At 38.8% G+C, this 27207-nt stretch overlaps 1 protein-coding gene across 2 annotated transcripts; it reads left to right on the top strand.

Moving 5' to 3' along the window:
- Positions 1 to 963: 963 nt before the first annotated feature.
- xirp2b (xin actin binding repeat containing 2b) lies at positions 964 to 25385 on the top strand. Of its 2 annotated transcripts, XM_047815342.1 has the most exons (9): positions 964 to 1149; positions 5102 to 5256; positions 6683 to 6811; positions 8186 to 8257; positions 8768 to 8834; positions 11052 to 11146; positions 11392 to 21526; positions 23536 to 23666; positions 23816 to 25385. In XM_047815342.1, the coding sequence occupies exons 2-8, from the start codon at positions 5200 to 5202 to the stop codon at positions 23625 to 23627; spliced, it is 10647 nt and encodes a 3548-aa protein (XP_047671298.1). In that variant the 5' UTR covers positions 964 to 1149; positions 5102 to 5199; the 3' UTR covers positions 23628 to 23666; positions 23816 to 25385. The 2 variants fall into 2 exon arrangements, with proteins under 2 accessions (XP_047671298.1, XP_047671299.1); XM_047815343.1 differs by lacking the exon at positions 8186 to 8257.
- Positions 25386 to 27207: the final 1822 nt, after the last annotated feature.

Genomic DNA, 27207 nt, shown 5'->3' with positions numbered 1-27207 from the left:
ATATTAATTCTTTATTATACTGTAGGAGAGAGTTTAGCTCTCCCTTTTTTCTTCATCTTACATCCTTTTAATACTCTCTCAAAGCAAAGCATGGGAAGAAGTCTACAGTATGTCTCCACTATAGGTGGGCAGATCTTATGGCATTACAAACTAATTCCTTTCCTTTTGGGGCATTACGAAGATAGACTAGGCCACCATACATCCAGCTGAGACTAGAAGAACAACCTATTTCCTCTCTCTGGGCCTCAGAGGTCTCAGCTGCACAGTTTGAACCCACTCCGAGCCTTTATTATAGAAGTGGCCCAATTTAAAAATTTGAAACACCTTCTTCTTTTGGGCCTGCCCCACTGGGATCCGTGTGGGTTTTAAGACATTGTTTGAACAGGAGAACAGGAGCGCTTTATGCTGTTTCAAATGCTGGACACAGACATTACTCAAAGCAGATATAACAGAATACTTTACCTTGAGATTGAGGTAATGAGCAAAGCAATAACCAGACATTTGCAGCAGGCTGTCCACAAAAACAGACTGCAATAAAAGATAAGCCATGGTTTGATCAAGTATAAGTTAAGAAATTGTTGCAGGTGTCTTAAAGGCCTGTTTGTCTGCAACTTTTCAACCAATCAGAAGTCACACTTGATTGCATCTGTTTTCAGTTGATCTGGTATTGGATCCCGATTGAAACCTGTAGAAACCTGTGGATATTTGGGCAGGAACCTCAGTAGAAGAACATTATTGAGTTTTACCTCCACCCCATTCATGGCATACTGTAATGTCATCTTGATTGACAAAATGCATGTGTTGATTTATTAGAGAAGGAGGGGCAGGAAGCTGAGGGAAGTGCATTTCAGTGACTGAACATGGAAGGCATTGAAAAAAAAAGCTCTAAAAAAAGCTTCAGTGGCAGTGGGATTGTGCAGTCAGGGGATAGGAGGGCTCTGAAATAAAATTAGCTGTCCCTCAGCGCTTGTTGGACAGAGTTAACGTAGTGAGGCTGCTGGAGGAGCTGGTCTCCACCACCACAACAGGATTGGCAAGACTGCTGTCACATTAGGTGACCTGCAGTCCAGGCTGAGCACAACTGACCCAATCTGTGGATTTCTGTCACACTTCACACTTGTCCTTTATTGCTAAAGCTACACACAGTTGGTGAGTCAATGTGAACTAATCTTTTGATGTTGAATTGTTCAAGAGGTAATTATATGAGAACATTGTTCTTGTTTTTCGGGTGACAAAGACAGGCAATATTTGTGGAGCTGGTTTGGAATAGAAGTGGTGTAAATAAGTGGTGCATTTATTGATTGAAGTGCAGGGTTTTGAGAAATAAAAAACCCAAAGGTAACTTAGGCATTAATTGATTCCCTTGTACACTTTGAGAGTAGAAAACTATACTTGTGTTTTTCACTAAATAATGTACAACATACAGTAACTGCTAACTGATGGATTTTCACAATCATTTCAATATTATAGAAATGCCTTTGCGCAGTTGTTCGTGTTACACTGGCAATTTAACAACTTGCTTGATTGAAGACCAACTGTCTTGGCCCCATACTGACCTACATACTGGATCTTACATACAGTATACTCAAGATATACTCAACATACTTATATACATTTTATATAACCTCTACAAGATTGTTAGGATCCATCATGTCTTTGAATAAATATAGAAACTACGCGATCTTGTAAGAAAGGGCTTTGAGTTGGTCAGGCTAGCTACAGTACATCATTATGGAGACACATATACACACAAACTAATGCTAATTATTACATTTTTGATTCTATACTCATATCACAACTCTATCAGAAATATTTGCTGTTACCCAGCACTGAATCTATACTCACCCTTTCCGTAATAATGCAGACACTCTGCAAGCCTTGACTGCCAACTTATGCAAAACAACAGAAGAAAATACTTTAATACAGTTTGGGTCTTATGTGTATGACCTATGATTTGTCTGGCAACTGTACGCATATTCACAGAGTAAAATAGATCTGTAGATAAGAACTGAATATGATATGCATATCAATAATCATTACTCGATAGTTGTTTGACTTGTCTGTTATCTATTTTTAGTTTTTATTAATATTGTAATTCTAAATCAGCCATTCTGCAATTTGACAATTCATTACATATTCATATTACAATTACATATTACATATTCATAATATACATTATACTGTAATATATAATCAATTACATATTCTCTTGAGTCAGTATTTATCACCTACAGCTCAGGTTAAGCAGACTTTTAGTATTAAACCTCTTACAGGATTACTCATGTATGCTCCCCTACACGAAACCCGAGCCTCCTTGTTGCACTGTTTTAAAATAAGTTAGATTTATTTTTTGCAGCTTCTTGGCGCCTAGATTACTTCACATTTCTGTCATGTGAGCTCTCAACTGAACATTACTTGTCACAAGATAGCTAAGAACTGTGGACACATTTTGACACAACAGACCTTTTCAGGTCGCATGTCAATGACTCTGGACCACCAAGTTATTATATGTACATTGCAAAAACGTTTCAAATACTTTTAAAGTCTTTTTTTAATTTAAAGTAACAGCAAACACACTTATTCCCTGCCATTCAATGTACTAGACACATTTCTCTGACAGTATGATTGCTTTTCTCTAACATGCCTCCAATGTCAGAGGGTCTAATTTAGGGTCAGATCCAGGGAAACTGGTCTAGATCCAGGGAAACTGTAATGTACCAACAAGTCAAGCATAGTGAATGTCATGTGTTTCAGACACTGTGCATGCTGTTTATAAGAATAGCATGCACATTTTGGCATGCAAACAATTCTTAGGGATCCTCAACTCCTTATTTACACAGCATTTGATCCATGTCCTGTGCATAGTTCAGTAATATATATTGACTTTTATATTTTCTGGAGCGTTATGAGGAATTATAGAGCAGATCTGACTGGGCTAGATATGTATATCTTGCTGTGTAACTGTTTGACAGAGATAGAAACCTTCTGTATTCTTCTGAATTATTCCAACAAGACAAATCATGTTTTTATTTAGTCTGATCAACTCGGGATGCTAATGTGGTAAAGATATAGAAATTCTATTGTTTAACTAGTCAACGTGTAGAATAAGTGCACTTCGTCTTCCTAAAGCTGTTCTACTCGGAATCCTTTCTGATTGAGAAACACTCAGGATGTAGAGATATAAATAGCACCGGTATAGATTCCTTCAGGTTTGTATTCCATTTGACTATATAAATTAAAGAAAGTCATTTATAATCACACTGTCTAACGCCTTGCATAAGTATCTTGTTAAAAGTGCTATACAGATAAAACTGTATTAAAGTAAACTATATAGCTTTGACTTTCTTATAGTTTTTTCTATCAAGTGCACAGTCTGAACAGTATGTATATTTAAAGATTATTATTTTATTATAATGTAACTAAATGTGACTACATTTGCTTTAGTTTAAACTTGAGTAAAGGCTATATGTGTTTTAAGGAGCTTTTTAAGATATGAACAAACAGTAGCACCATGATCATTTATATACAGTAGCAGTGGCATAATTGTGCATTTTGTTCAACATGCTACTATTAACAATTTACAACTTGACTTTTTCAACTGCATGCAGTATCAGAAGGAATCAATTTTGTATGAGGGTTATGGTTATACACACAAATCATATTTATAAAAGATTAATAAAAAGTTGGGAAAACAATCCTCCACATGCTATACCTTAAAGGAATCTTGGCCACTCTCCTCATACAAATTAAATATTTACAGCATATTACTGGTCTACTCACCTTCTGAAATTATACCTCAGCTATTGAATTTTTTATTAAGAATGACTGAAATATCAAAGGGTTTTTACACAAATTAGGTTGGCAGAACTTCATTTCTCAGCACTGGATTTATGTGTTAGATCTTTTGTAAAGCATTAACATGTTTGTTTATACTATTATCTGAAGGGAAAATGTCAAAGGGTTGAAAAATGACCACACAGAATTGCATTTCACAGTGTGTACAGGAGTAAACAATATCACTGCTTCGAATTGTTTGAACAGAAGTGCACAAGCTGTAGTACAGCAATTTTTTAAGAACCATGTCAGATCAGAAACAATGTCACAGTATAATTACTGAGTAAGTTGGGGCAGTTGAATTGCTTAAGCACAAAGGAGACATTTTTCTCTCACGCTGTGCATCTGTGAAAGAGGTGCGTGTAACTAAGTCATCTCACATGTAACTTTCACCTTCCTCTGGTAATGAGAATAATGCAGAGTGTGTGTGCATGTGTTTGTGTGTCTGTTTGGCCAAAAGGTATGAAAATGTTTGGGTTGCCAGCAGCTCATTATCGTAATGATGTTTTACATCAGTCACTGAGACATAAATCTATAATCTCACATGTTTAATTGGACTGTCAGTGGGACATTGTGCAATTGATTTGAATAATACATTAAGAAGGAAGAAATTCTTGATCCTTTAGATTCCCATTTTAACCTGGCAACATCTTGCATGATGCAAGCATAAGCTGGATATAGTAACAAAGTGACTTCATATGCCAACAACATCAAGTTAAATGCTTAAAGACATGGCTGACAGCCAGTCTGTTTCCTTGTCTAGATATAACTTCTGCATAGTGTGGTGCTGTGTCAAAATAAGATATTGTTCAGGTAAACATTCATGTGCCTCACACCCCAGAAACCTCTGATAAATGCATAGTGCATGAATATAAGGATCCTCTGCCCTTGGAATATGAGCTCCTTGTATGGTCTGAGGCTATATTTAATTTTAGGCAAGTGGATTTTACAGCTTGCACAGAACATGATGTAACATAATGTTATTTGTTATGGAATTTAGTTTCATTTATGTTACATTTTTTTGTATTCATAATTCTACATTTTTATTTATCGTGGATTGTTTCATCACTAAAAATATTCCATTGCAGAAAGTTCAGATCTGCTGTATATAGTTGTGTATTGGGTGTCTTCAAGTGGCCCAATTTAATGTTATTTAATTGAACTGATAAGTGTGTGTGTGTGTGTGTGTGTGTGTGTGTGTGTGTGTGTGTGTGTGTGTGTGTGTGTGTGTGTGTGTGTGTGTGTGTGTGTGTGTGTGTGTGTTTAGCTGAAGGCAGTGTGGTGGTACCCAGGACTGGACATCCTGAGGAGCCAGAGCTGCAGAGGAGCAGGCCTCACTCTGAACCTATCCCTCTAAAGAACCGCATGGCCATGTATCAAGCTGCTGTTTCCAACCAGGACACACCAGGCTTTTCCAACAGGGTACACAAGCTCACACATACACAAAAACACACTAACATACTGCTCTACAGGTTGAACCCAGGGAGTGTGATTCAAATCCCTGCAAACCTACTAGTATGTTAGAAAAGGAGTGTGCATGAATACCAACAAGGTATTCTTCTTCTTTCTTTCTTTCTTTCTTTCTTTCTTTCTTTCTTTCTTTCTTTCTTTCTTTCTTTCTTTCTTTCTTTATTATTATTATTATTATTATTATTATTATTGTTGTTGTTGTTGTTGTTGTTGTTGTTGTTCTTATCATTAATATATATATAATTTAAACAGTCACAGTTAATAGAATCCTGTGTCCCTTTAAGATATGCAAAATGATATTAAAACTGCCTATGAATATGCTACTTTAGATTTATAAAGGACAGTGTTTAATAACATATGGTTGAACATCTGTGAAATCAAGATATGAGAGAGAGAGAGAGAGAGAGAGAGAGAGAGAGAGAGAGAGAGAGAGAGAGAGAGAAGAAAAAATAATGAAGGTGAATGATTTTAGAAGCATTTTATTATAAATATATCACTTAAAAAGACTCCAGCTCTGATACAAGGCATCTAACTGTGTTTTGTGCTCACAGCTGATGGCTTTGTAATGTGTTAAGCTGATCAGTCTGGGTATTCCACAACTCCATAATAACCTGACACCCCCTTATTTACTTCCTTTGTCTTTTTGCAGGGCTTTAAATATAGTGTTACAAAACAGCACTACAGGTTACCACAGGCTCATCCACATGACCTCTACCTCTGTAGGCTGATTCAGCCCATCACAGGCTACCTCTGCTCCAAACAGGCTACCTCTGCCCCTATAGGCCAATTCTGCCCACTCTAGACAGTCTTCTGCCCTCTACACACCACCTTTGTTCCTGTAGACCTCTTCTTCCCCATACACCTCTGGCCACTACAGACCACATCTGCCCCCTGTAGACCACCTCTATGCAATACAGGGTAACTCTGTCCTCTACAGGCTACCTCTCACCCCTATAGGCCACATCTACCACATCTATATGTCTTCTCTGCACCCTATCAAGTACCTCTGAACCCTATAGCTCACTTCTGACCTCCTACTGACAACATCTGCCCCTATATGTTCTCTGACACCTTTTCCAACTGCAGCCTTTTCCTGCCCCCTAGATGGCAAAAAATACCATCTCTGACCTCTATAGGCTGACCTCTGTAGGCTGCCTTTGCTTCCTACAAACCACCTCTGCCACATACAGTAGATGACCTCTGCCTCCTACAGGTTACTCTGATCAGCAGTTTTTAACAGCAAAGAAAAATAAATTTCAAAAAGTTTTTGAGTTCTCTCTCTCTCTCTCTCTCTCTCTCTCTCTCTCTCTCTCTCTCTCTCTCTCTCTCTCTCTCTCTCTCTCTCTCTCTCTCTCTCCGCCCATGTCTATTTCACTAGGTCATGAAGGAAGCTGATGTCTGTTCTGTGTCTGGAGGGCTGGCCAGCATTCGCAGACAGTTTGAAAGTGAAGAGAAGTCTTCCACTCGCATAGTGACAGAGTTTCATGCCACACACAGATCCATGCAGGTAATTTCAGAATAATTTTCTTTTAGCCTGCACACAGGCACAGTACAAATTACAAAGGTTGTCAGCTATGGCACTTTTATTGATATCATTACCCAATTTTGAAAAAAAATTATAATACTAAAACATAACTAAACCCCAACACTTAAAAAAACCTCTCTGGAATAAAATGCAGAAGATGCATTCCACACATTACTTTTAATATTCACAAATGCTAATTGTATTCATACAACACCTGTGTGAATGACTAGCAGAAATAGATGGAACATGTAAAACCAGACTCAATACATTCAAATTTTGTAAAAACCTATACTGCCTCTCAAAATTCAAACCATCCATCCACACCAGTGCTTTCTTCCTGAATGCCCCACTCCCTGCAGTGTTTGACGTGCCACTCTAGAGAAAAGATAAGGCTGAATACTGAACAAAAGTGGCTTTAAAAGCTGCTTTCACGTCTGTTATTTCTACAAATGCAACAACAGGAGCTAAAGTGCTCTGGGAGTTTACATTGAAATATGCATTTATGCCAGCTTGTCCGGTTGTGTCTCACTGTTTGAATTAATGTGAGCCTGAAAACAAATTATACTGTTTATATATTCACAAACCAGATCTGTTGGCTGATGGTGACACTCCTGGAATGGAGATTTCATTCAGATTGGCACAATGTCACTGCAGAATGTTTCTCATTAATGAAGGGCCATCTCTATTGTTCTTGATGACGTGCACTATTAGAATAATAATTTGTCTTGCCTAAATCGATTATTGACAGAATAGGAGTTACTTCTAATTATCTGTGGATTAGTTCAGGAGATTTTTTTCTGTGTGCTTATGAAAAGAGCGAGAGAGAGTTTGTTTGGACTTGTGGAAAAAAGAATAGTGTTTTGAGATGTGCAGATTATGTAATCAATCAAGACTGAGATTGATTAGACTTCCTATAGAAGATTAAGACTTCCTATAAAATAGAGAGATTTGTTGTTGATAGGACAAACAGAGCTGTGTGTGTATTTACAGTATTTGAAACGTACATGCACATGTGCCAAACTAAAGCTTTAATATCATCCCAAGTAGATACTCGAATAGGTTCCCAATTCCAATTAATTGGTCTATTGTGTGGGGGTTTAGGACATTTCCATCAGCGGTGCTGCATAGATTGCAGATGGCAGTGCTGTGTATATTGTAAGCTAACCGTAAACTGCTAAGATTGTTTATGATAACTGAAATTCTATATCTACACTGAGACTTAATAATAAACATCTTTTTTTGTGTATTTGTGTGTGTGTGCGTGTGTGTGTGTGTGTGTGTGTGTGTGTGTGTGTGTGTGTGTGTCTTTGCATACATCTTGACCTCACTTAACACGCTGTCTTCCATCACACCCAGGAAGTGTCAGACTCATCTGAGCTATCAGTGAGAAGCGGAATTAAAGGAGGAGAATCCCAACAGGCTGAAAGGGTACAGATGCTCCTTAAGCTGTACCTCTAATGACTAATCCACACAGGCAGTAGAAGGAAGCTACACAGGCAATCACAGCACTCTAATTTATATCTCTGAGGAACCCTAAAAAACTATAATATAATTTCTAATTTGCCTATTTGCTACTCCATACTCCACTATGACACATGAAAACAATAATAAATGTTAGAGCTAGACCTCTTCTAAAACTCCTAAGTAACATTTAGAGGTACACAAGCCACAACAACAACACTTTATTCTTTATGGCCTTTTCTTTTTAAATAAGTCATGGCTATTGTTTTTCCCTCTCAAATTCCAAACCACAATATATTTTGTGATCTTTCTAGGAATCAGATGTCACTGTAACAGCAATAATATATCCAGTACTTTAATATCTACTTGAATTGCAGTTGGACAATCCATGACACAATGAGTGAGGTTTTTGCAGCTTAATGGGATTCATATATTAGCACTTAATCTAGATTATAATTATCACACTTTCTTTAACAGGTTTCACATCAGACTGTTCACCATGGAGTGGCCTCTTCTAGTGTTGAAAACTATCATAGTGAGAATGGTGAGAATTTCTTACATCGATCCTTTTTTTTTTTACCTTAACCTTTATTTTAATTGTATTCCCACCTGCAGATGAACTCCAACTGTTACTTTAAATATATTTCAATACTTAGAACCACTGACAGATGAAGTGGTAATCTCTTTACAGTGGCAGTTGTCAAGGGGTGGGATATAATAGGCAGTAAACAGTTCATTCATTAATAATCTACCACTTTGTCCAAACCTCTCGGGTCACGGGGAGCCTGTGCCAGGTGTCATCGGGCATCAAGTCAGGATACACCCTGGACGGAGTGCCAACCCATCGCAGGGCACACACACACACTCTCATTCACTCACGCAATCACACACTACGGACAATTTTCAAGAGATGCCAATCAACCTACCATGCATGTCTTTGGACCGGGGGAGGAAACCTGAGTACCCGGAGGAAACCCCCTTGGCCCGGGGAGAACATGCAAACTCCACACACACAAGGCAGAAGCGGGAATCAAACCCCCAACCCAAGGCAAATGTACTAACCACTAAGCCACCGTGCCCCCCAAGCAGTAAACAGTTGGTTTTCAAAATTGATGTGATGGAAGAAGGAAAAAATTGTCAAGCATAAGGATCTGAGCAACGTTAACAATGGCCAGATTTTAATGGCTCGACGACTGGGGTCAGAGCATCTCAAAAATTGCAGGTATTGTGCGGTGTTCCCTATATGCAATGGTTAGTATCTGCCTACAGTCATCCAAGGAAGGACAACCAGTGGACCAGACGGGTGTCTAAGATTTTTTTATGCACTTGAGAAACAGAGTCTAGCCCATGTGGTCTGATCCCAGAAGAGCTACTGTAGCACAAATTACTGATAATGTTTATGCTGGCCATGTTAGAAAGGTGTCAGAACACACAGTGTATCACACCTTGCTGTGTATGAGGTTCTGTAGCCACAGACTGACTATATGAGACCTGTCCATAACTAAAAACCCTGAAATGGACATGTGAGCATCAGAACTGGACCGTGGAGCAATGAAAATAGGTGGCCTGGACTGATAAATCAGGCTTTCTTTTTGCATCATGTGGACATCTGGGTGTGTGTGCATCAATAACCAAGGAAAGAGATGGTACCAGGATGCAATATGAGAAGAAGGCAAGCCAGTGGAGGCAGAGTGATGCTCTGAGCAATGCTCTACTGGAAAATCTTGGGTTTTGGCATTCATGTGGCTGTTACTTTAGTTACCTAAAAATAGTTGCAGGCCAAGTACACCTCTTTTTGACAACAAAGCAGTGGCCTCTTTCTGCAGGATAATGCGAACTGCCACACTGCAACAACTGTTCATGAATGGTTTGAGGAACATGACAAAGTGTTCAAAATATTGACATGGATTTCAAACTCCCCAGTTTTTATCTGAGCAAGCATTTCTAAAATGTTTTGGCCAAACAATCTGATCCATGGAGACCCCACCTTACAACTCAAAGGATCTGCTGCTGACGTGTGACCTACATAATATTAAGCAAGTACTTTTAATGTTATTTCTGATCGGTGGCTCACCAGCTGTACACATTTTGATAGATACTAACCACTGAATACCAGGAACACCTCACACTCTCTCACAAGTGGAGATACACTTTTAGAGTTGTCTAGCCAACACAATTTGGCCCTTACCCTTGGCAATTTGTTATGCTTCCAACACATCAACTTCAAGAACTGACTGATCACATGCTGCCTAATATATCCCATCCCTTGAAAAGTGCCGCTGTAACAAGATAATGAATGTTGTTCACTTCACTTGTCAGTGGTTTTAATATTTTGCTGACCTGTGTGTGTGTGTGTGTGTGTGTGTGTGTGTGTGTGTGTGTGTGTGTGTGTGTGTGTGTGTGTGTGTGTGTGTGTGTGTGTGTGTGTGTGTGTGTGTGTGTGTGTGTTTGTTTGTTTGTTTGCCAGTGAGTGGGTATATCCAGGGCACCAGACATGCACACACATTCACACTTTCATTTTTACCTGGGGTATATTTAGCATATTAAATCCACATACCAGATATGACTTTTGGTTAGGAGGAAACAGGAGAACATAGAGGGAACTGACATGAACGGAGGGAGAATTTGAATGCCTATTATGAGGGTAAAGGTGTGGAGTTTCTTGGCAAAACTGGCACAAAATGTTTATGAATAATTACCACTTATAAATACATTTCTGAAACCAGGGCTAATTTAAAATGCATTATGTATATCATTGTAGATGAAGAGGAGTATTATCCAAAACTCTCAGCCAAAGAGCTGGCACGGCACTTTGAGAAGACCATTGAGGAAGCTTCTCCAAATAAGAAAATCAAGGTAATTACCTATTATTATATATTTTTTCTCAGTCCACTCTGTCTGGGGATATTAAATACAGTCTGCAAACAATTGTTAACACCCATCATAGTATTGATATCCATCTGGTATCCAAAACTACTGAAGTCCATCTAATTATTTAAATTTTATTTTGTTTTTCAAATATGCCAAATCATTTCAGATGTAATAAAAATGCACTCAGATTCATCTGCTGAATAATACTATCAAATTTTCTTTCCAAAAAGACTGAACATAGAGTCAGCCATTCTCAGAAGGCCTCTGATATAAAAGTATCCTATCAGACCTTGGTGGATGACGCGTGTGTCCTGTCAAACAATATAGCAGAAGCTTCTGGAACAGATTCAGGGCATTTAGGATTAGTGCCTTTTAATGATTATGATGAAGACTTCGATTACTTACCTCCTCCACCACCAGACTTACTGGAGGATCTTTCTGAAGACATAGTTTTCCCAGAGCCCCCTGAACCAACACCCCCAAAGAAGCACATCATTCACAAAGATCAATATTGTAAACAGAGAGAACTGCAGGAAGTGAAGCGCCTATGCAAGCACATTCACCCAGATGTTAGGAAAGACCTGGAGCGAGAGTTGTATAACAACATAAATGAGATTGACATGGATGAGGAGATGGTAGGTGATGTACAAGATGCCATACACCAGTACAAAGACAGTTGTAGCAGCCCTAATGGGAGCCCAGAGAGAGAATGTCTGGAATGGGATGAAATCTTGCAAGGGGAGGTACAGTCTATGCGCTGGATGTTTGAAAATAAACCTCTCGACTGCATTAAGAACTGTTCGGATGACGATGAGGAAAGCGGAAATAGACTTCAGCAAGAAATCATAGCTGGAGGTGATGTAAAAAACACTGCTTTATTGTTTGAGACTCAACATGCATTAAAGCTGGATGCTAGTAAGTCTGCAAAGAAAACTTCTTACAATGAAATGGGTAAAAGTGATGTTCGTGCAGCAGCCTGGCTGTTTGAAACAAAGCCAATGGACACACTGAATAAGATGCATGGTGACGATGAGCAAACCAAAGAGGTTATCTTCACACAAGAAGCAGTCCATGGTAATGTGAAATCTATGCGGTACATGTTTGAAAACCAGGGAATGGATTCTGTGGGTGATACTGAAACCATGGATGAAAAGCACCTTCTAAGACTGAAATCTGTCATGGAAGAGATTAAAGCTGATGGGAAGACAACTGTCTGGCACTTTGAAACCCAGTGCATGTGTGTTTTAAGGGAGCACTCAGGTCAAATAGTAGAAATCACGTGTGTTCGTCGTGAAGAGACAGAGAAAGGTGATGTCAAAACATCACGGTGGCTTTTTGAGACACAGCCTCTTGACATAATCAACAAAGACCTTTCTGAAGTTAAGCTTATCTCCAGTATTTCGCTGGAAGACAGTATTGAAGGTGATGTCAAAACAGGAAGATGGTTATTTGAAGCAAAAAACCTTCACTCTTCAGTTGAAGAATGGGAAAGTATACTTAGACAACGGACAGAGGAGATTATTGGGGCAGATGTACGCAAACAATGTATGATGTTTGAGACACAGCCCATGGATACACTAAAAGATGATTCCAACTCCAGGCCCATCACCACTGAAATCATTGGCGGTGATGTACAAACAGTAAGACATTTATTCGAAGCAGCACCATTAGAAGAACTGAAAGAACTGCCAGAGGTGGGAAAGCTGAAGAAAAGTCTAGCAACTGATGAAGATAAAGGGGATCTTCGACACCAAAAATGGATGTTGATGAATCCACATCTAGAGAACATACAAAATGAGGATGATGGACCGGGAAAGCTAAAAAAAATAGCTGCCTTGGAAGACGAGAAGGGTGATGTAAAACATCAAAAATGGCTATTTGAAAACAAGAGACTCGAAGATATCAGAGAGGAAAAGAAGGAACTAATGAAAATGATTAACACCGAACAGATAGATGAAGAATACTACAAAGGTGATGTGCGCAAGAATTGCTGGGTATTTGAGACTCAGTCTATGGACACATTAAAGGATGATTTGAATGCCAGAGCTCTGAAAACTGAAGAAATTATTGGAGGTGATGTTCAAAGTGCCAGACACTTTTTTGAAACTATACCAGAAGATGAGTTGAAGGAACTCGCAGAAGTGGGGAAACTCAAAAAAACGGTGACAGCTGAAGAGGAGATGGGTGATGTTCAGTACCAGAAACTGGTGTTTGAAAGCCAGCCACTAGAACAAATTAGGGATGAAAAAAAGGAAATGACTAGAACAGTAAATTTAGAGGATATTGAAAAAGTGGATGTAACAAATTACATGCAAATCTTTGAAACATGTGATGTGAGCAGATATGATGAAAGTCAAAGAATTCAAGTTGAAGGTGTGACCAAAGGCTCTGTACAATCCAACAAAGAGTTATTTGAATCTGTTCCAATTTATGCCATGCAGGATAGCTCAGGCCACTACCATGAATTGAAAACTGTGAGGCGTGAAGAGGTTGTGAAAGGAGATGTGAAAACCTGTAAGTGGATGTTTGAAACCTGCCCTATTGACCAGTTTGATGAAAGTATAAGCAAGTACCAAGTCATTAAAGGCATTACTCAGCAAGAGGTCGAAACAGGTACAGTCAAAACAGCTAAATGGCTTTTTGAAACACAGCCGCTTGATGCCATCAAATACTTCAGCAATATTGAAGATGAAGAGTGTGTTATTAAAGAGACAAGTGATATAGTGAAAGGTGATGTAAAGACATGTAAGTGGCTATTTGAGACCAAACCGATGGATGTGCTGTATGAAAAGGTTGAGCTCAAGAGTGAAAATGGAAATAACGAGGTTCAGAAAGGTGACGTTAAAACCTGCACCTGGCTCTTTGAAACTCAAGCGCTTGATACCATCCGAGATGAGTCTGAGACTATGTTGAAAACGTGCACTGTAAAGCAAGAAGACATTCAGGGAAAAGATGTACGTACGGCTTGCTTCCTCTTTGAGACCGAGAACATTGAAAAGATCACCGGAGAGGATGGATGCACGTTTAAACAGGTGACTGAGATTGATATCCATTCTGGAGATGTATCACGAATGAAATACATATTTGAGAACCAGTCTTCTGATGTCATGACCTCAACTTCAGAGGAATTCATGCGCCAGCTGAGGTCAGACCAAGCTGAGGACATTAAGAAAGGAAATGTAGGAAATTGCAAATGGCTCTTTGAAAATCATCCAATAGATACAATCCATGAGAACCCAAATGAAGTAAAGGAGACACGCACTGTGACTGACATCCAAGGAGGCAATGTGGATAAGGGTCGATGTGTTTTTGAGACTTGTACTTTAGATAAAATCCAAGAGATCTCTTCTGAATCAGAGATGAAAAAACTGCAGAGAATAATCTGTGAAGATGAGGAGAAAGGAGATGTGAAAAATTATGCAATGATGTTTGAAACTCAGCCACTTTATGCTATCCAGGACAAAGAAGGGCATTACCATGAAGTCACCACACTTACAAAAGAAGAGATACTGAAAGGGGACGTAGTGGGCACCCGTTGGTTATTTGAAACCAAGCCACTTGATTCCATTAGAGATACCAATGAAGTCTACCTAATCAAAGCTGTCACTGAAGAGGAGGTTCTCAAAGGTGATGTCAATTCTGCTAGATGGAAATTTGAAACACAACCTCTTGACAAGATTACTGACCACAGCCAAATCTCTGTTAAAACCGTGGAAGACATTAGAGGCGGTGATGTAAAGACAAACAAAGAGCGCTTTGAATCCGACCTAATGTCACAGAAGTTAGTACGCACTGTTAGCATGAGTGAGATTCATAAAGGCGATGTTAGGGCAGCTAAGTGGATGTTTGAGACTCGCACCATTGATCAGATCCATGGGGAAAACACTGAAAACCAGATGGAGAAAGTTGTTGTGGAAGAACAGGTCAAAGGGGATGTAAAACAATCTGTGTGGTTGTTTGAGAAAAATCCACTCAATAGTATCAATGAAAAGGGGGAGACTGAGAAACTTATTTGTGAAGAAATACCCACAGGAGATGTGAAAACAACAACTTGGCTTTTTGAAACTACTCCTTTGCCTGACTTCAATGCAAACAGTGCAGAAAAAACTGAAATCATTGGAAAGAGTATAAAAGAAACCCTTAATGAACTATACAGTCACAGAATGGTAGAATCCAAAGGGATTATAATAGAGACTGATGAGATTGGAGATGTGCGCATGGCTAAGTATAATCTAATGAATAAAGAGTCGCCTGAGATTCAGAAGGAAGAAATAATCAAAGGAGACTTGCAGAACATCATGATGAATCTCCTCTACAGGCAAGAGACGAAAGAAGAAAGAATTGTTATCAGTGCAGAGGAAAGAGGAAATATCAGTAGCACTGTGGAACAGCTGTTCAACCAGGATTCTGGCATTAATGTAGAAAAAGAGGAAATTATTCGGGGTGACATTCAAGAAGCCATAAACAACCTATTGATGGAGGAGAGTGCTGGCAAACATGGAATTCTTATACAGGAGGATGAAAAAGGAGATGTTCGCATGACTATATATTCTCTTTTTAATAAACAAGAGGATACCAATATTGAAAAAGAGGATGTGACTAAAGGCAATGTAAAAGGCTGTCTAGAAAAACTTTATAATCCAGTTACAGAACAAATTAATAGAATTAAGGTAGATGAAACTGAAAAGGGAAATGTGAGCTTTTATTCAACTTGCATTGAGTCAGGGGCTCTGGTCTACTTGAAACAGCTCCAAACAGAGCATGACGAGATTGAAATAAGTAAGAAAGAAAAGGAAGAGATTGTTTGTGGTGATATTAAAGGGACAAGACAAAGCCTTATGGATAACCAGGCTAAAATCTGTCGCCTTGTGGATAGGGAAGATATTGTGCCTGGTGATGTCCATAACGCAGTCAAGGTTTTCATGACAGAGCCTTCAACTGAACATCTCCAGAAAGAAGAAATAGTAGGAGGTGATTTAAGAGCTGCACTGAACTCTCTGACACAGTCTATAAATCAGTCGGTTGTTCAGGAGAAAGAGGAGGTTGTAAAAGGTGACATATCCACTGCCCTCAAGTCTCTTCAGGATGCCCAAATGCATCCTAAAGAGGTAGAAAAGCCTGAAATCATCCCTGGCAACATCAAAGGAGCATTGAAATCGCTAAAAGACTTGGCTACTGCTAAAGTTGAAATTGTTATTGAAGATTTAGTTCCAGGTGATATCAAAGGGACATTAAAATCGTTGGAGGAAGCCAAGCGAGCAGTGAAAGAAGTGGAGAAAGATGAAATTGTTAAGGGTGACATAAATTCAGCCTTGCAGAGTCTACAAGACGCTTCTAATGAGCGAAAGGTTTATCAGCAAGAGATAGATGTCCAAGGAAATGTGAAAGGGACAATTCAGCTCTTATTAGAACCTCCTTCAACTGCCAAAATGCAGCGCAGAGCCAGTGCAGAGGGTGACGTAAAGATGTCCATCAAATCACTATATGAGACACAAGAGCAAGTGCTGTCAGAAAAGGATGAGGTGATTAAAGGTGATGTTAAGGGTACAATCAAATGCTTGCTAGAAACAGCACAACGAGCAAGCCCAAAGGTTCCCAGAAAAGAGCCAATAAGAAAAGGGAAAGTTCCTAAAGCAAAAAAGTCTCCCTCTCAACAAAAGATTCAATCACCTTCCAGTACAGTAAAGAAGTTAACCAGTCAGACTATGAATGAAAATATTGTAACCACCAAATCATTGCAAAGTGAATCCACATCTCATGAGAAAAACACGCTCGTCACTCAAAACCCTCCCAGCACACAGGCATCAAAAACCACTGTGCTAGAACACAAAACAATATTGCAGACTCACGAGGTTAAAACTTTAAAGACTGAATTTCGCAATCTCAAAACAAACCTTAAAGGTATAATAAGATTAGATAAAAGCAAAGCCAGAGAGCAAGAGGTTCCTGTACCATCATTTCCCTCTTCACTACCTGAGCCTGACTTCCCTGCTCCTCCAAATCCTCCTCCAGATTATTATAGCCTTTCCTTTCCTACGCCTCCTCCTGTTATCCAGGGCGATAATGATCTTCCTCCACCACCCAGTCCTCCTCCTTTTGACTTGATAAAATCAGATTCTGATCATTTACCTCTCCCTCCTACTCCAACACCTCCTCCTGTTGTAGAACAAGAATTCCTTCCCCCACCTCCAACTCAGATGGAGCTAGACCTCTTTTCCAATATAACAGCAACCAAGCCTACTAAACTGACAGTGAAGCCAGTCAAAGCTCCTGTTTTGTGTAAAGTGCCAAAGTTGGAACCAGTTGTATATCTTGACAAAGTGGATATACATTCTAGATTAGCTTCACAAGAGCCTTCAGGCACTAAAACAGTGAAAAAAATCAGCACAACAGAGACAGAATGTATGGTTCCATCGGCCTCATCCACTCTTGTCTCATCTGAGATCCAATCATCCTTTTCAGTGAAGCCACCTGAGTCCCCACATCCTCCCTTGGGTCTTATTCCACCAGATTCACCACAGCCGCCATCTCTGAAAAGTAACTTCATAACTCCATTAATTAAAGCTGAGCAAAAACACAGGCAGCAGCACAAGGAGAGCCACACATCATCCAGCTCTGCAGCATTTGAAATTGACATGTGTGAGTCTATCAGTACAGCCCTTAAAACGCTTTCCTCAGGAGGCAAGAGCACTGTACATTCTGAACAGGGCGTACCATTTGATTTCCCACAAGAGAAAACAGAAAATAATGTGACCAAAATGACATCAGACTCAGAGTTGAATGATTCATCCAAGAATGCTGCACATTCAGAAGCTCTCCCAAGCAAGCCTTTAATCTCTACCACAAATAAAAATTCTCTTTCTGAGTCTGCCATTATTTCCTCAGCTAAGCAGGGCATTATCTCTAATCAGACATCTCAAAGCACTACAGTCCAGCAGCAGACCACATCTAGCACATCTAAAAGGAAGAAAAAATACCGGGCCATGACAACAAGTATTCAGCATGTGACCTCGAGTCATGTTAAACAGCCAGAGATGGTTATTAGCAATACTGCACAGGTAACTGCAAATGTCCTGGGATTAGGTGAAGAAAAACACAGCCCAATTGCCTCTACCGATAACTCTGTGAATAGTGTGACTGAGTTAGAAAGTGGCAAAAAAGATATTGTAAATAATAGATTGATTGAAAAATCTGTTGTGGAAAAAAATAAGAAAATTAATATCTCTGAAGAAACAGGCCAGAGAAAGACATCCCCTGATCAGAGCAACACTTCTAAGGTAAATATAGACACAGAAATTAAAGACGCTGAGCAAATGGTTCAAAAAGTGAAGAAAGGCCGCAAAAAAGATGAGGGCACAGAAAAAAAGCCTGCAGCACAAACTCAAGTGGTAAAGGTGGCAGCTGAAAATGTCCAGGTGAGAGAAAACAGAGAAAGGAAAGTCACAGGGACAGAGATTAAAGGGGAAAAACAGGCCACACAAAAGCACGGTGAGGATGGTCTTGCCTCTCCAAAGAAAAAGAAGAGAGCTAAATCCAAGAAAGACAAGGACACAGCTCAGCAAGCCCAGGGGCAAACACAAAGTAATATTATTCTTCCTCTGCCTGCCTCCTCCTCAGAGGTAACATCTTCAGCTTTGACATCTAATCAGAAAGAAGAGGAATTTGTGGTGGTGCAGACCCAAAAAACCATTCAAGGAGAACACATTGCAGTCCATGAAGAGATCAACATCACGGAGAGCAAAGTTCAGCAAAGTTTGCAGCAACAGGACACGATGGTAAAGTCTCAAAAACAGGCCAAGACTCTGAAAAAGAAGGAACGGGTTGACAGCCAACAGAAATCTAAAGATGAAAGTGTAAATGTGACAGGGGAGCTGACACAAAGGAAGCCTTCCAAGACTTTGACAGAAAGCAGAGAAGCATTACAAAGATGTGCAGAAGCTCAGAAGTTGCTGTCTTATATCTCAGAGTTACAGGAAGTTACAGAAAAAATGGACTCTAAGACTGTGAAGACATTACTCAATGAAATCCCAGAGTGGCTTATTGGTCCAGAGGAAAAGAATAGCTTGGTCAAAGATATAGATGAACATAATTTGGATAGCATCAAAGAAATTGTAGCTCATGTAAAAAATATCATTCAAGTAAAATTAATGGATGTTGAAAGACATGTTGCAACTACTGAAAAACATGAATGTGAAGCTACATCTGAAGGGGGTACATCAGGCAAGGTTGTTCAAAGGATTTCAAAAATCACTATAGATTCCAAAAAAGTTGAAAACCAAAAGAAAGTAGAGGAGAAAAAAAACGCTTGTGAAAGTCGCAAGCAAAAAGGCAAGAGCAAAAATCCTCCTTACACCAGATCACCATCGCCTTCATTAAAAATGCGCTCACCATCACCCACATTTATCACCATTGAATCCACAAGAAGAATTGACTCACCACAGAAACGAGTGCCATCACCTCCTCCAATACCACCTACTCCACCACCACGCCGGTCTGAAACACCTACATCACGTTTAAGCAGAGCTTCTCCATCACCCTCTCTAGGAAGAGCCAGTAGTCTACCAAGGCTCAGAGAAGCTACAGCTAAACTTTCTCCTGAACCCTCACCTGATCTCATGCATTATCCTGGGTCAGTCACTGGGAGGAAGACGGAGATTGTGGAAATTCCATCCTCATTTCAGTGTCAAATTAAAACTGATTCTAAGCCTGCTGAAGAAGGAAGGATTCTGAAAGAGCGTAAAGTCTCTGAAAGTTCAGAGGAATTGGCTAAACTTTTTCCTGGACCATCACCGTCACCTGAACCTGTACATCGTCCTGGGTCAGTCACTGGGAGGAAGACTGAGATTGTGGAAATTCCATCCACATTTCAGTATCAAATTAAAACTGATTCTAAGCCTGCTGAAGAAGGAAGGATTCTGAAAGAGCGTAAAGTCTCTGAAAGTTCAGAGGAAGTGGCTAAACTTTTTCCCGGACCCTCACCGTCACCTGAACCTGTACATCGTCCTGGGTCAGTCACTGGGAGGAAGACTGAGATTGTGGAAATTCCATCCACATTACAGTATCAAATTAAAACTGATACTGAGCCTGCTGAGAATGGAAGGATTCTGAAAGAGCATAAAGACTCTGAATGTTCAGAGGAAGTAGTGGACCTTTCTAGTGGACCCTCAGCGTCACCCGATCATCTACATCGCCCTGGGGCAATCACTGGAAAAAAGTCTGAGATTGTGGAAATTCCATCCACATTTCAGTATCAAATTAAAACTGATTCTAAGCCTGCAGAAGAAGAAAAAATTTTGAAAGAGCGTTCAGTCTCTGAAAGCTCAGAGGAAGTGGCTACAATTTTTCAGGGACCCTCACTGTCACCTGAAAATGTACATCGTCCTGGGTCAGTCACTGGAAAGAAGTCAGAGATTGTGGAAATCCCAGCCATATTTCAGTGTAAAATTAAAGCTGATGTTAAGCCTGCTGTAGATGAAAGGATTATGAAAGAGCAGAAAGGCTCTGAATGTTCAGATAAAGTGGTTAAACTTTCTAGTGGACCCTCAGCCTCACCCGATCCTGTCCATCGTCCTGGGTCAGTCACTGGGAGGAAGTCTGAGACTGTGGAAATTCCATCCACATTTCAGTGTCAAATTCAACCTGACACTAAGCCCGCTGAGGATGGAAGGATTCTGAAAGAGTGTGAAGACTCTGGAAGTTCAGAGGACGCTGTCTCAGTAAAGGTGTCATTAATTCAACACAATACTCAGAATGAACAGAAAAGAAGCAATTATATTCCTGAGCATTTAGGGACAGATAGAGAAGAAGGTGAACCTAAGGTACAAAAGACAAAAGGTTTCAGCAAAGAACTTGATGTCCTGGAACAGTCTGGCATTAAAAGAGAAGCCTTAGACAGACCAGACTATAACATCAAGGTTGTAAGAGAGCAAGGTTTCTCTGTGAAAGAAGAGAAAAAGAAACAGGAGGAGCAGGTGTCAAGTGTGAGTGAAATCATGCCTCAGGATTCAAAGCATGATCAACAGTCATTGATGCGGCTCTCCCAACAGACCTCACCTCTGCCTCTGCTTAAAGACGTAATGCTGGAAAAGCCGGCCAATCCGTATGACTTCTCAGAGACAGAAAACATTATTGTCAGTGAAGCTGGTACAATGATTACTGGGACAATAAGCATGACAACAATATCTGAACATTCTGAGAGTGTTGTCTCACAGCATGCTCCGTTCTCGTATGCTGATGCTGTGAAGAAAAAGGCTCCAGAGCTCAACATATCCCCTGAGGCCTCTGCTGAAGAATTATTGAAAAAATTTCATGAGATGTGGACTGAGAGTGAGAGTGTGTTTAAAAGCCTAGGCTACAGTGTCTCAGGTGAGGGAATTTAACTGGCTACCAGATTAAAGAGAGATTGCTGTGACTGACAAACCTGCTAACATTGCATGAGAGGATTGGGAACTGCAAGCTGAAGCAGAATCAATGCCTGCAAAGCAGATTATAGTTAAACATAGCCATGTTGCATGTAAGTACAGTACTCAGAATACATATACACTTTAGTTTTTGTTATTAAAACATAATTCACGCTTATATATTCACCTCAAATATACAGTACACACTTGACATAAATGACATATTCATAAACAAGAACACTCCTGAAAGTTGTTGTTTGCAATTACATCTTTGTGTATATATATATATATATATAGTTAGCAGTTTCTGAAGCATTTTGTTTAAAATTAGGCCTATTCCTCTTGGCAAATGCTCTGCAATTCCCTAAGGCTATAAGGGTCCCTCTGATAGACTTTTCAAAATCCTCCATAAAATTTCAGTGGGATACAAGCCGAGGTCTTCTTGAATTATTTTTGCTAGGTCAAGGTCTTGTTGAAACATCTACAGTGATAAAAGTGATAAAATTCTCCTCTAACTTGTCCAGCTACATCACTCCAGTCAAGTTTTTTTTTGATAATGTGAAAGTTCCCAGGAGCAGAGAAGATCTCTATATCATAATGCTCCCATCTCTGAATAGTCCCAACTTCACTATTTGCATGCTGTTGTCAGGATCATACCCTCAATACTTCTGACATCAAACACGATGAGTTGAATTACTGCAAAATATATTTATTTTTAATTTGTCCGACCTGACTGTATTGTACGTTGCTTCTTTTATAGCAGATGAGTTTTTCTGGGGTTGAAGGAGCAGAGATGACTCTTGTGTAGTTAACTGTTGTTCTCTGTATAACTGATCCTGCTGATTTAAACTCTTTTCAAGTGACTGATGGCTTTTCTCTTACCTTCTTTATCATTAGTTTGAGAGAATGCTGTAAAATCTTGCATGGTGCAGCTGCCCAGAGACGATTACTTGTAGTTCCATCAACTTTGAAACAGCGTAATCAGTTGCACTGACAAGGGAGTTTAAGGTCTTAGTTATGGCTCTGTGGCTTCTTCCTTTGATGTCTTGGTTAATAATCTTGAACCCAGAGAATTTTAGGAAGCTCCTTCTCCTCCACCATAATTGCTGCCTGGTGCCTGAAATCTCACTAACCATGTCAACGTCTTTTATATTGATGCAAGATTCAATTTGCATGAGAATGTTTTTTGCAGCATCTATTTTTGAATCAGATTTATATTTGGTGATCATTAGATCTGTATTTTTCCTCTAGCACTTTTGTTTTGAAACATATAATATCTCGGTTTATGGTCATGAATGCTTACTTTTTTGCTCATAACTACAAAAGGTCACATGTGAAGTTAACACATTATGTCACATTCTTTATTTCTGCCTCATTAATGAAGACAAACCAATCAGTTTGGAACATGATCAGCAAAATGTTTTTTTTTTTTTAAAATAATGACATCCAGCAAACCTAAAAGAAAAAGAGAACAGAGTGAGCAAAAATAGTCATCTAAAGTAATTATATGTGTTAAATATGAAGGGTTATTTTAGCCAATTTGATTTTTTTTTATTCTTCCTTAATGAAATTATTATGTTAAATTCTAATTAATGGATCAAGTCAGACATGCAACAGAAAAATCACCAGCAAGAACAATTTAGGATTTTTATACTTAAGTACTCATGACAAACTATTAATGCAGATATTTAATCAGATAATATATTTCTGTCTCAAAATCTCTACATACTACTGTCTATTTTTAAATATTTTCAGGTTTATGTTTAGAAAGTCTTACTCTATAGTTCATGCCTGTTAACTCAAGTCTCCCAGACAGGGCTAAATATTTAAAGAATATTCAACATGCACGAACATTCTGTAAATATTTTATTTTATAATCAGTTAGCATTTTGTCAGTTTGTCTTGTCATCTAGCACAGTGAATGCCTGTGACTTAAGTTAAATTCACTTTTTTGTTCTGTTTATCTCTTTCCAGATTCGAGTTCCAAAGTCGGAGATGTGCACAGTGTGTCGGACGAGAGTGTATCCCATGGATGGTCTGATAGCAGACAAAAAGAAATTCCATAAATCCTGTTTCTTCTGTGAACACTGCAAAAATAAATTAAGGTATGTCATAGTCCCTGTATTATGCCTTTAAAATCTTGAAAAGTTTAACTAACTATAGTCTGTATATTGTGATTTATAAAATTGCATCGAATTACTTACAGTGTACATGACATCTGTGAACAATATTTTTCTTATATATTTATCAACAGCCTTGGAAACTATGTCTCTCTCCATGGACATTTATACTGCCCACCGCATTATAAGCAGCTCTTCAAATCTAAAGTACATTTTGATGAAAAAATTGGACAAAGGTCTCAGAAGGAACTGCTGACTGAAGGGAATTTAATGAATGCCATTTCTGAAGACCACGATTGCAGATATTCCCTTTCTCAAAGCAGCTTCAGTTCTGTGTCCGACATCTATGAAAAAGCATCAAAAGTACAAGAAAAATCTGATCAATACCCCCAAAAATTAAATAAACATTGTTTAGTTTGGCCTCCTCACGCTGAGCCACCAAAGAAGACCTTTACCATGGACCAAGAAATACAGTTAGTAAAACCAGTGTGGCCTCCCACACAGTCTACGAAATCTCCAAAACACCAGCGACGAAAAGTATCACAGATTATTACTCTTCATACATAAGACATTAAGGCTACTGGGTGCTTCAGGACTTCATATTTGTTGAATTCCGCACAAGAATGACAAAATGATCAAAGGAAAATCTAAAAACAGGTGAATAAATAATGAGGAATGAGCACCAAGAGCAAGGGAATAAACTTTAATGAATCTGAGATAGTAATAAAAGAAAAATGGATGATGTGGCCAGAGAAGGAAAGTGGTAAATATTGATGAGGATGTGATGAGCAAGAAGAATGACGTCAATGGAGGTACTTAAGGTTTGTGGTTAGAAGGAAGGTTTGTGGATGAAATGGAGAAGGATGTGAAATAATTTGAAAGACATTTTGAATGGAGACAAGGAGAATGAAATACAGTAGCATACAAATTCGTAATTCACTCTGCAAGTAAACTTGATAGTACTCAAAATTAGTTGATCATATAGAGAATTAGTGTAAAATGAATTGGATAACAAGGTGCCATATGTCAAGATCTCAATATGTGCCGCATTAAACACTTTAGTCTTATATAAGTTATAGCATATTGTTACTGTTTTTGCTTAGAAAAACTAATATCCATTTTACTTTTTCATTTTTATTTATTTATTTATTTTTTTGACAGTGTCCATGGAGAGAGTACTGATATCATACAGAATTTTGCTTTCCCAATTTGCCCAATTTTTGTATTCTGTCTATGGTAAGATTTTATCATGACTGTTGCTCTGTATGATCATGCCTTTGGAAGCACCTGGGGTGCAGTGTAGCAATTGATTAAACTGAGTATATAATTCTTCTTATGTAAATGTCATATCTAATTAGTATTTGTTTATTTTGGTCACTGGTGTCCTACTCTAAACAGAAAATATTTTTAAATGGACATTCATTTTTAGAATAGTCTTTGTTTGTACAAGAGCATTCCTGATCATTTAATCGGGTCAGGCTGGTTCACTGGTGCATCTTGCAAATTTTTTGATCTAAGAAAAATAAACAGCTCTTATGTTCAATGCATATGATGTATTCATTACCAAGGCATATTAACTCATTCATCATTAGGAAATGCTTTATCCTGGATCTGAAGCCTATCCTGGGAACACTGAGGGTTCACGTCTTTTAGCCCCGCTGTTCAGTATACAGGGCACTGATGACCGAGTTGGCTTTTTTAAGGACAGTCTTGTTTGAAAAATCTTTCCAGTGCACTGGAACGGTCGCTCCCTAAACTTTAGAATAGGATGATCAGTGTAAACGGTTATTATTTTGTATTATTTACTGTTATGTAGCTTCTGAATGGTAGTTCTACATAAAAAAATATAATTATATATATATATATATATATATATATATAAAATAGCACTGATTTACACTGATCATCCTGTTCAAAATTTTATATGAATCAGAATGTCTGCCCCTTTTGCAATAGTATACACAGAGAAAGCACAGGAGGATTTTTCTGAAGACAGTGGACAGTTTAACTGCTCAGGACAAACAAAATACTCATGAACAACTATTATAGTACATATTATAAAAACAGTTGCTGTGTCATGAACGCAGGATAAAAACAGACCAAACGCACGATGGCAAAAATAACAGGGTTTAATAACGAAAAACATGAAACCTAACACAGACCAGACCAGAGACCAGACCAGACCAGACCAGACCAGACCAGACCAGACCAGACCAGACCAGACCAGACCAGACAAAGACAACCGTTGATTCCGCGCTGCACAAGGCAAGTACAGTTAAATACAAAAGACAATGAGACACGATTAGGAACAGGTGTGGAGACAGGGCGGGGCAGACGAAGGCGGGGCAGACATGTGACGAGGAATGTAAACAAAGGCACATGGTCAACAGTCCAGGCTGAGTCCTGACACGCTGATCATCTGCATAACAAAATACTGTAGTTGTATAAATTCTGTTAATATTGTGTCTCGTGGACTATCAGCTATGAGCATCTGTTATGTGAAACAGCTTATTATATACTGTAAATAATCATTTATAATTATATAATTTTAAAAATATACCACATAATATAAAATAGAATATTAAATTAAGAACTTAATCACATTGATAGTCCTGTTCCTTGTATATATAATCGGTCTGTAAGCATGTGTTGCATATTGTGTTCAATTCAGTTTGAAGCTCTATGCTGTAATCCTCATTGCTGTATCTGCATAGGGGCTGAGTTCATCTGGATTCAGGGAATAAAAAGCAGGTGAAAAGAACCCTGTCCAGTTGAGTTCAGATTTTTTCTGCCTTCTCCCTTACAATTCAGTGGATTCTCAAGTGCAGTTCATGTTCAATAATCCTCCATTTCAAGACCATATGAACTGTCTTTATTCTTTCATAAGCTTGCCAAGAGCACAATCTTTGAGCCAAAAACCTATCTTCCATTAAGTGGCTGTCAGGCCACATTGAGTCAGTTATCACATAGACAGAGATTGTCTGAAAACATGTCTTTGTTAGACTGCTTGGTGACAACAGTTCTAGCTGTCGCCTTTGGGGTAATTTTTAATTTTGCTTAATTAGTTCTATTCAGCGCGCCAATTAAACCACATGAATGAGTTGTAGGAAGTGATGAGAAAATCAGGATATAGTTTCATAAATCTGTAATATTTTATGACAGTAGGTACAGTACAATACAATTTCCTCTCTAGACATACAGACTTGTGCAACATTATCATAGAAAATTCCTTACTACAAAACTCTTCTAATCCACTTGTGCCTTCTATCTTGAATGAATGAGGACTAACTAGAGTGTTAATTCCATTCACAGGTAAATGAATTGACGCTGTTAAAATGCAATCAGGGAGGCTTAATGTCATTTTAGAATTATCCTTTAAATATCATCTGTTTCACATTATATTAAACATGATTGCAAACAGACTAAATGTCAGTTCATTGGCGCTCCAACACAGGCAAATTTTGTTCTCTAGGTTCTTTGGCACTATGCACACACACACACACGTACACACACACACACACACGTA

The sequence above is a fragment of the Tachysurus fulvidraco genome, chromosome 6 (genome assembly GCF_022655615.1).
Source record: "Tachysurus fulvidraco isolate hzauxx_2018 chromosome 6, HZAU_PFXX_2.0, whole genome shotgun sequence".
NCBI lineage: Eukaryota > Metazoa > Chordata > Actinopteri > Siluriformes > Bagridae > Tachysurus > Tachysurus fulvidraco.
Note: the sequence above shows the minus strand (reverse complement) of the source record. Positions and strands in the feature narration are given on the sequence as shown.

Bases quoted from the DNA above. Each gene is read 5' to 3' on its own strand.
- xirp2b (XM_047815342.1), top strand. From the start codon at position 5,200: ATGGCCATGTATCAAGCTGCTGTTTCCAACCAGGACACACCAGGCTTT. The intron at 8,258-8,767 runs GTACAGATGCTC...TTTCTTTAACAG, and splicing joins AATCCCAACAGGCTGAAAGG to GTTTCACATCAGACTGTTCA. The intron at 11,147-11,391 runs GTAATTACCTAT...CTTTCCAAAAAG, and splicing joins CTCCAAATAAGAAAATCAAG to ACTGAACATAGAGTCAGCCA.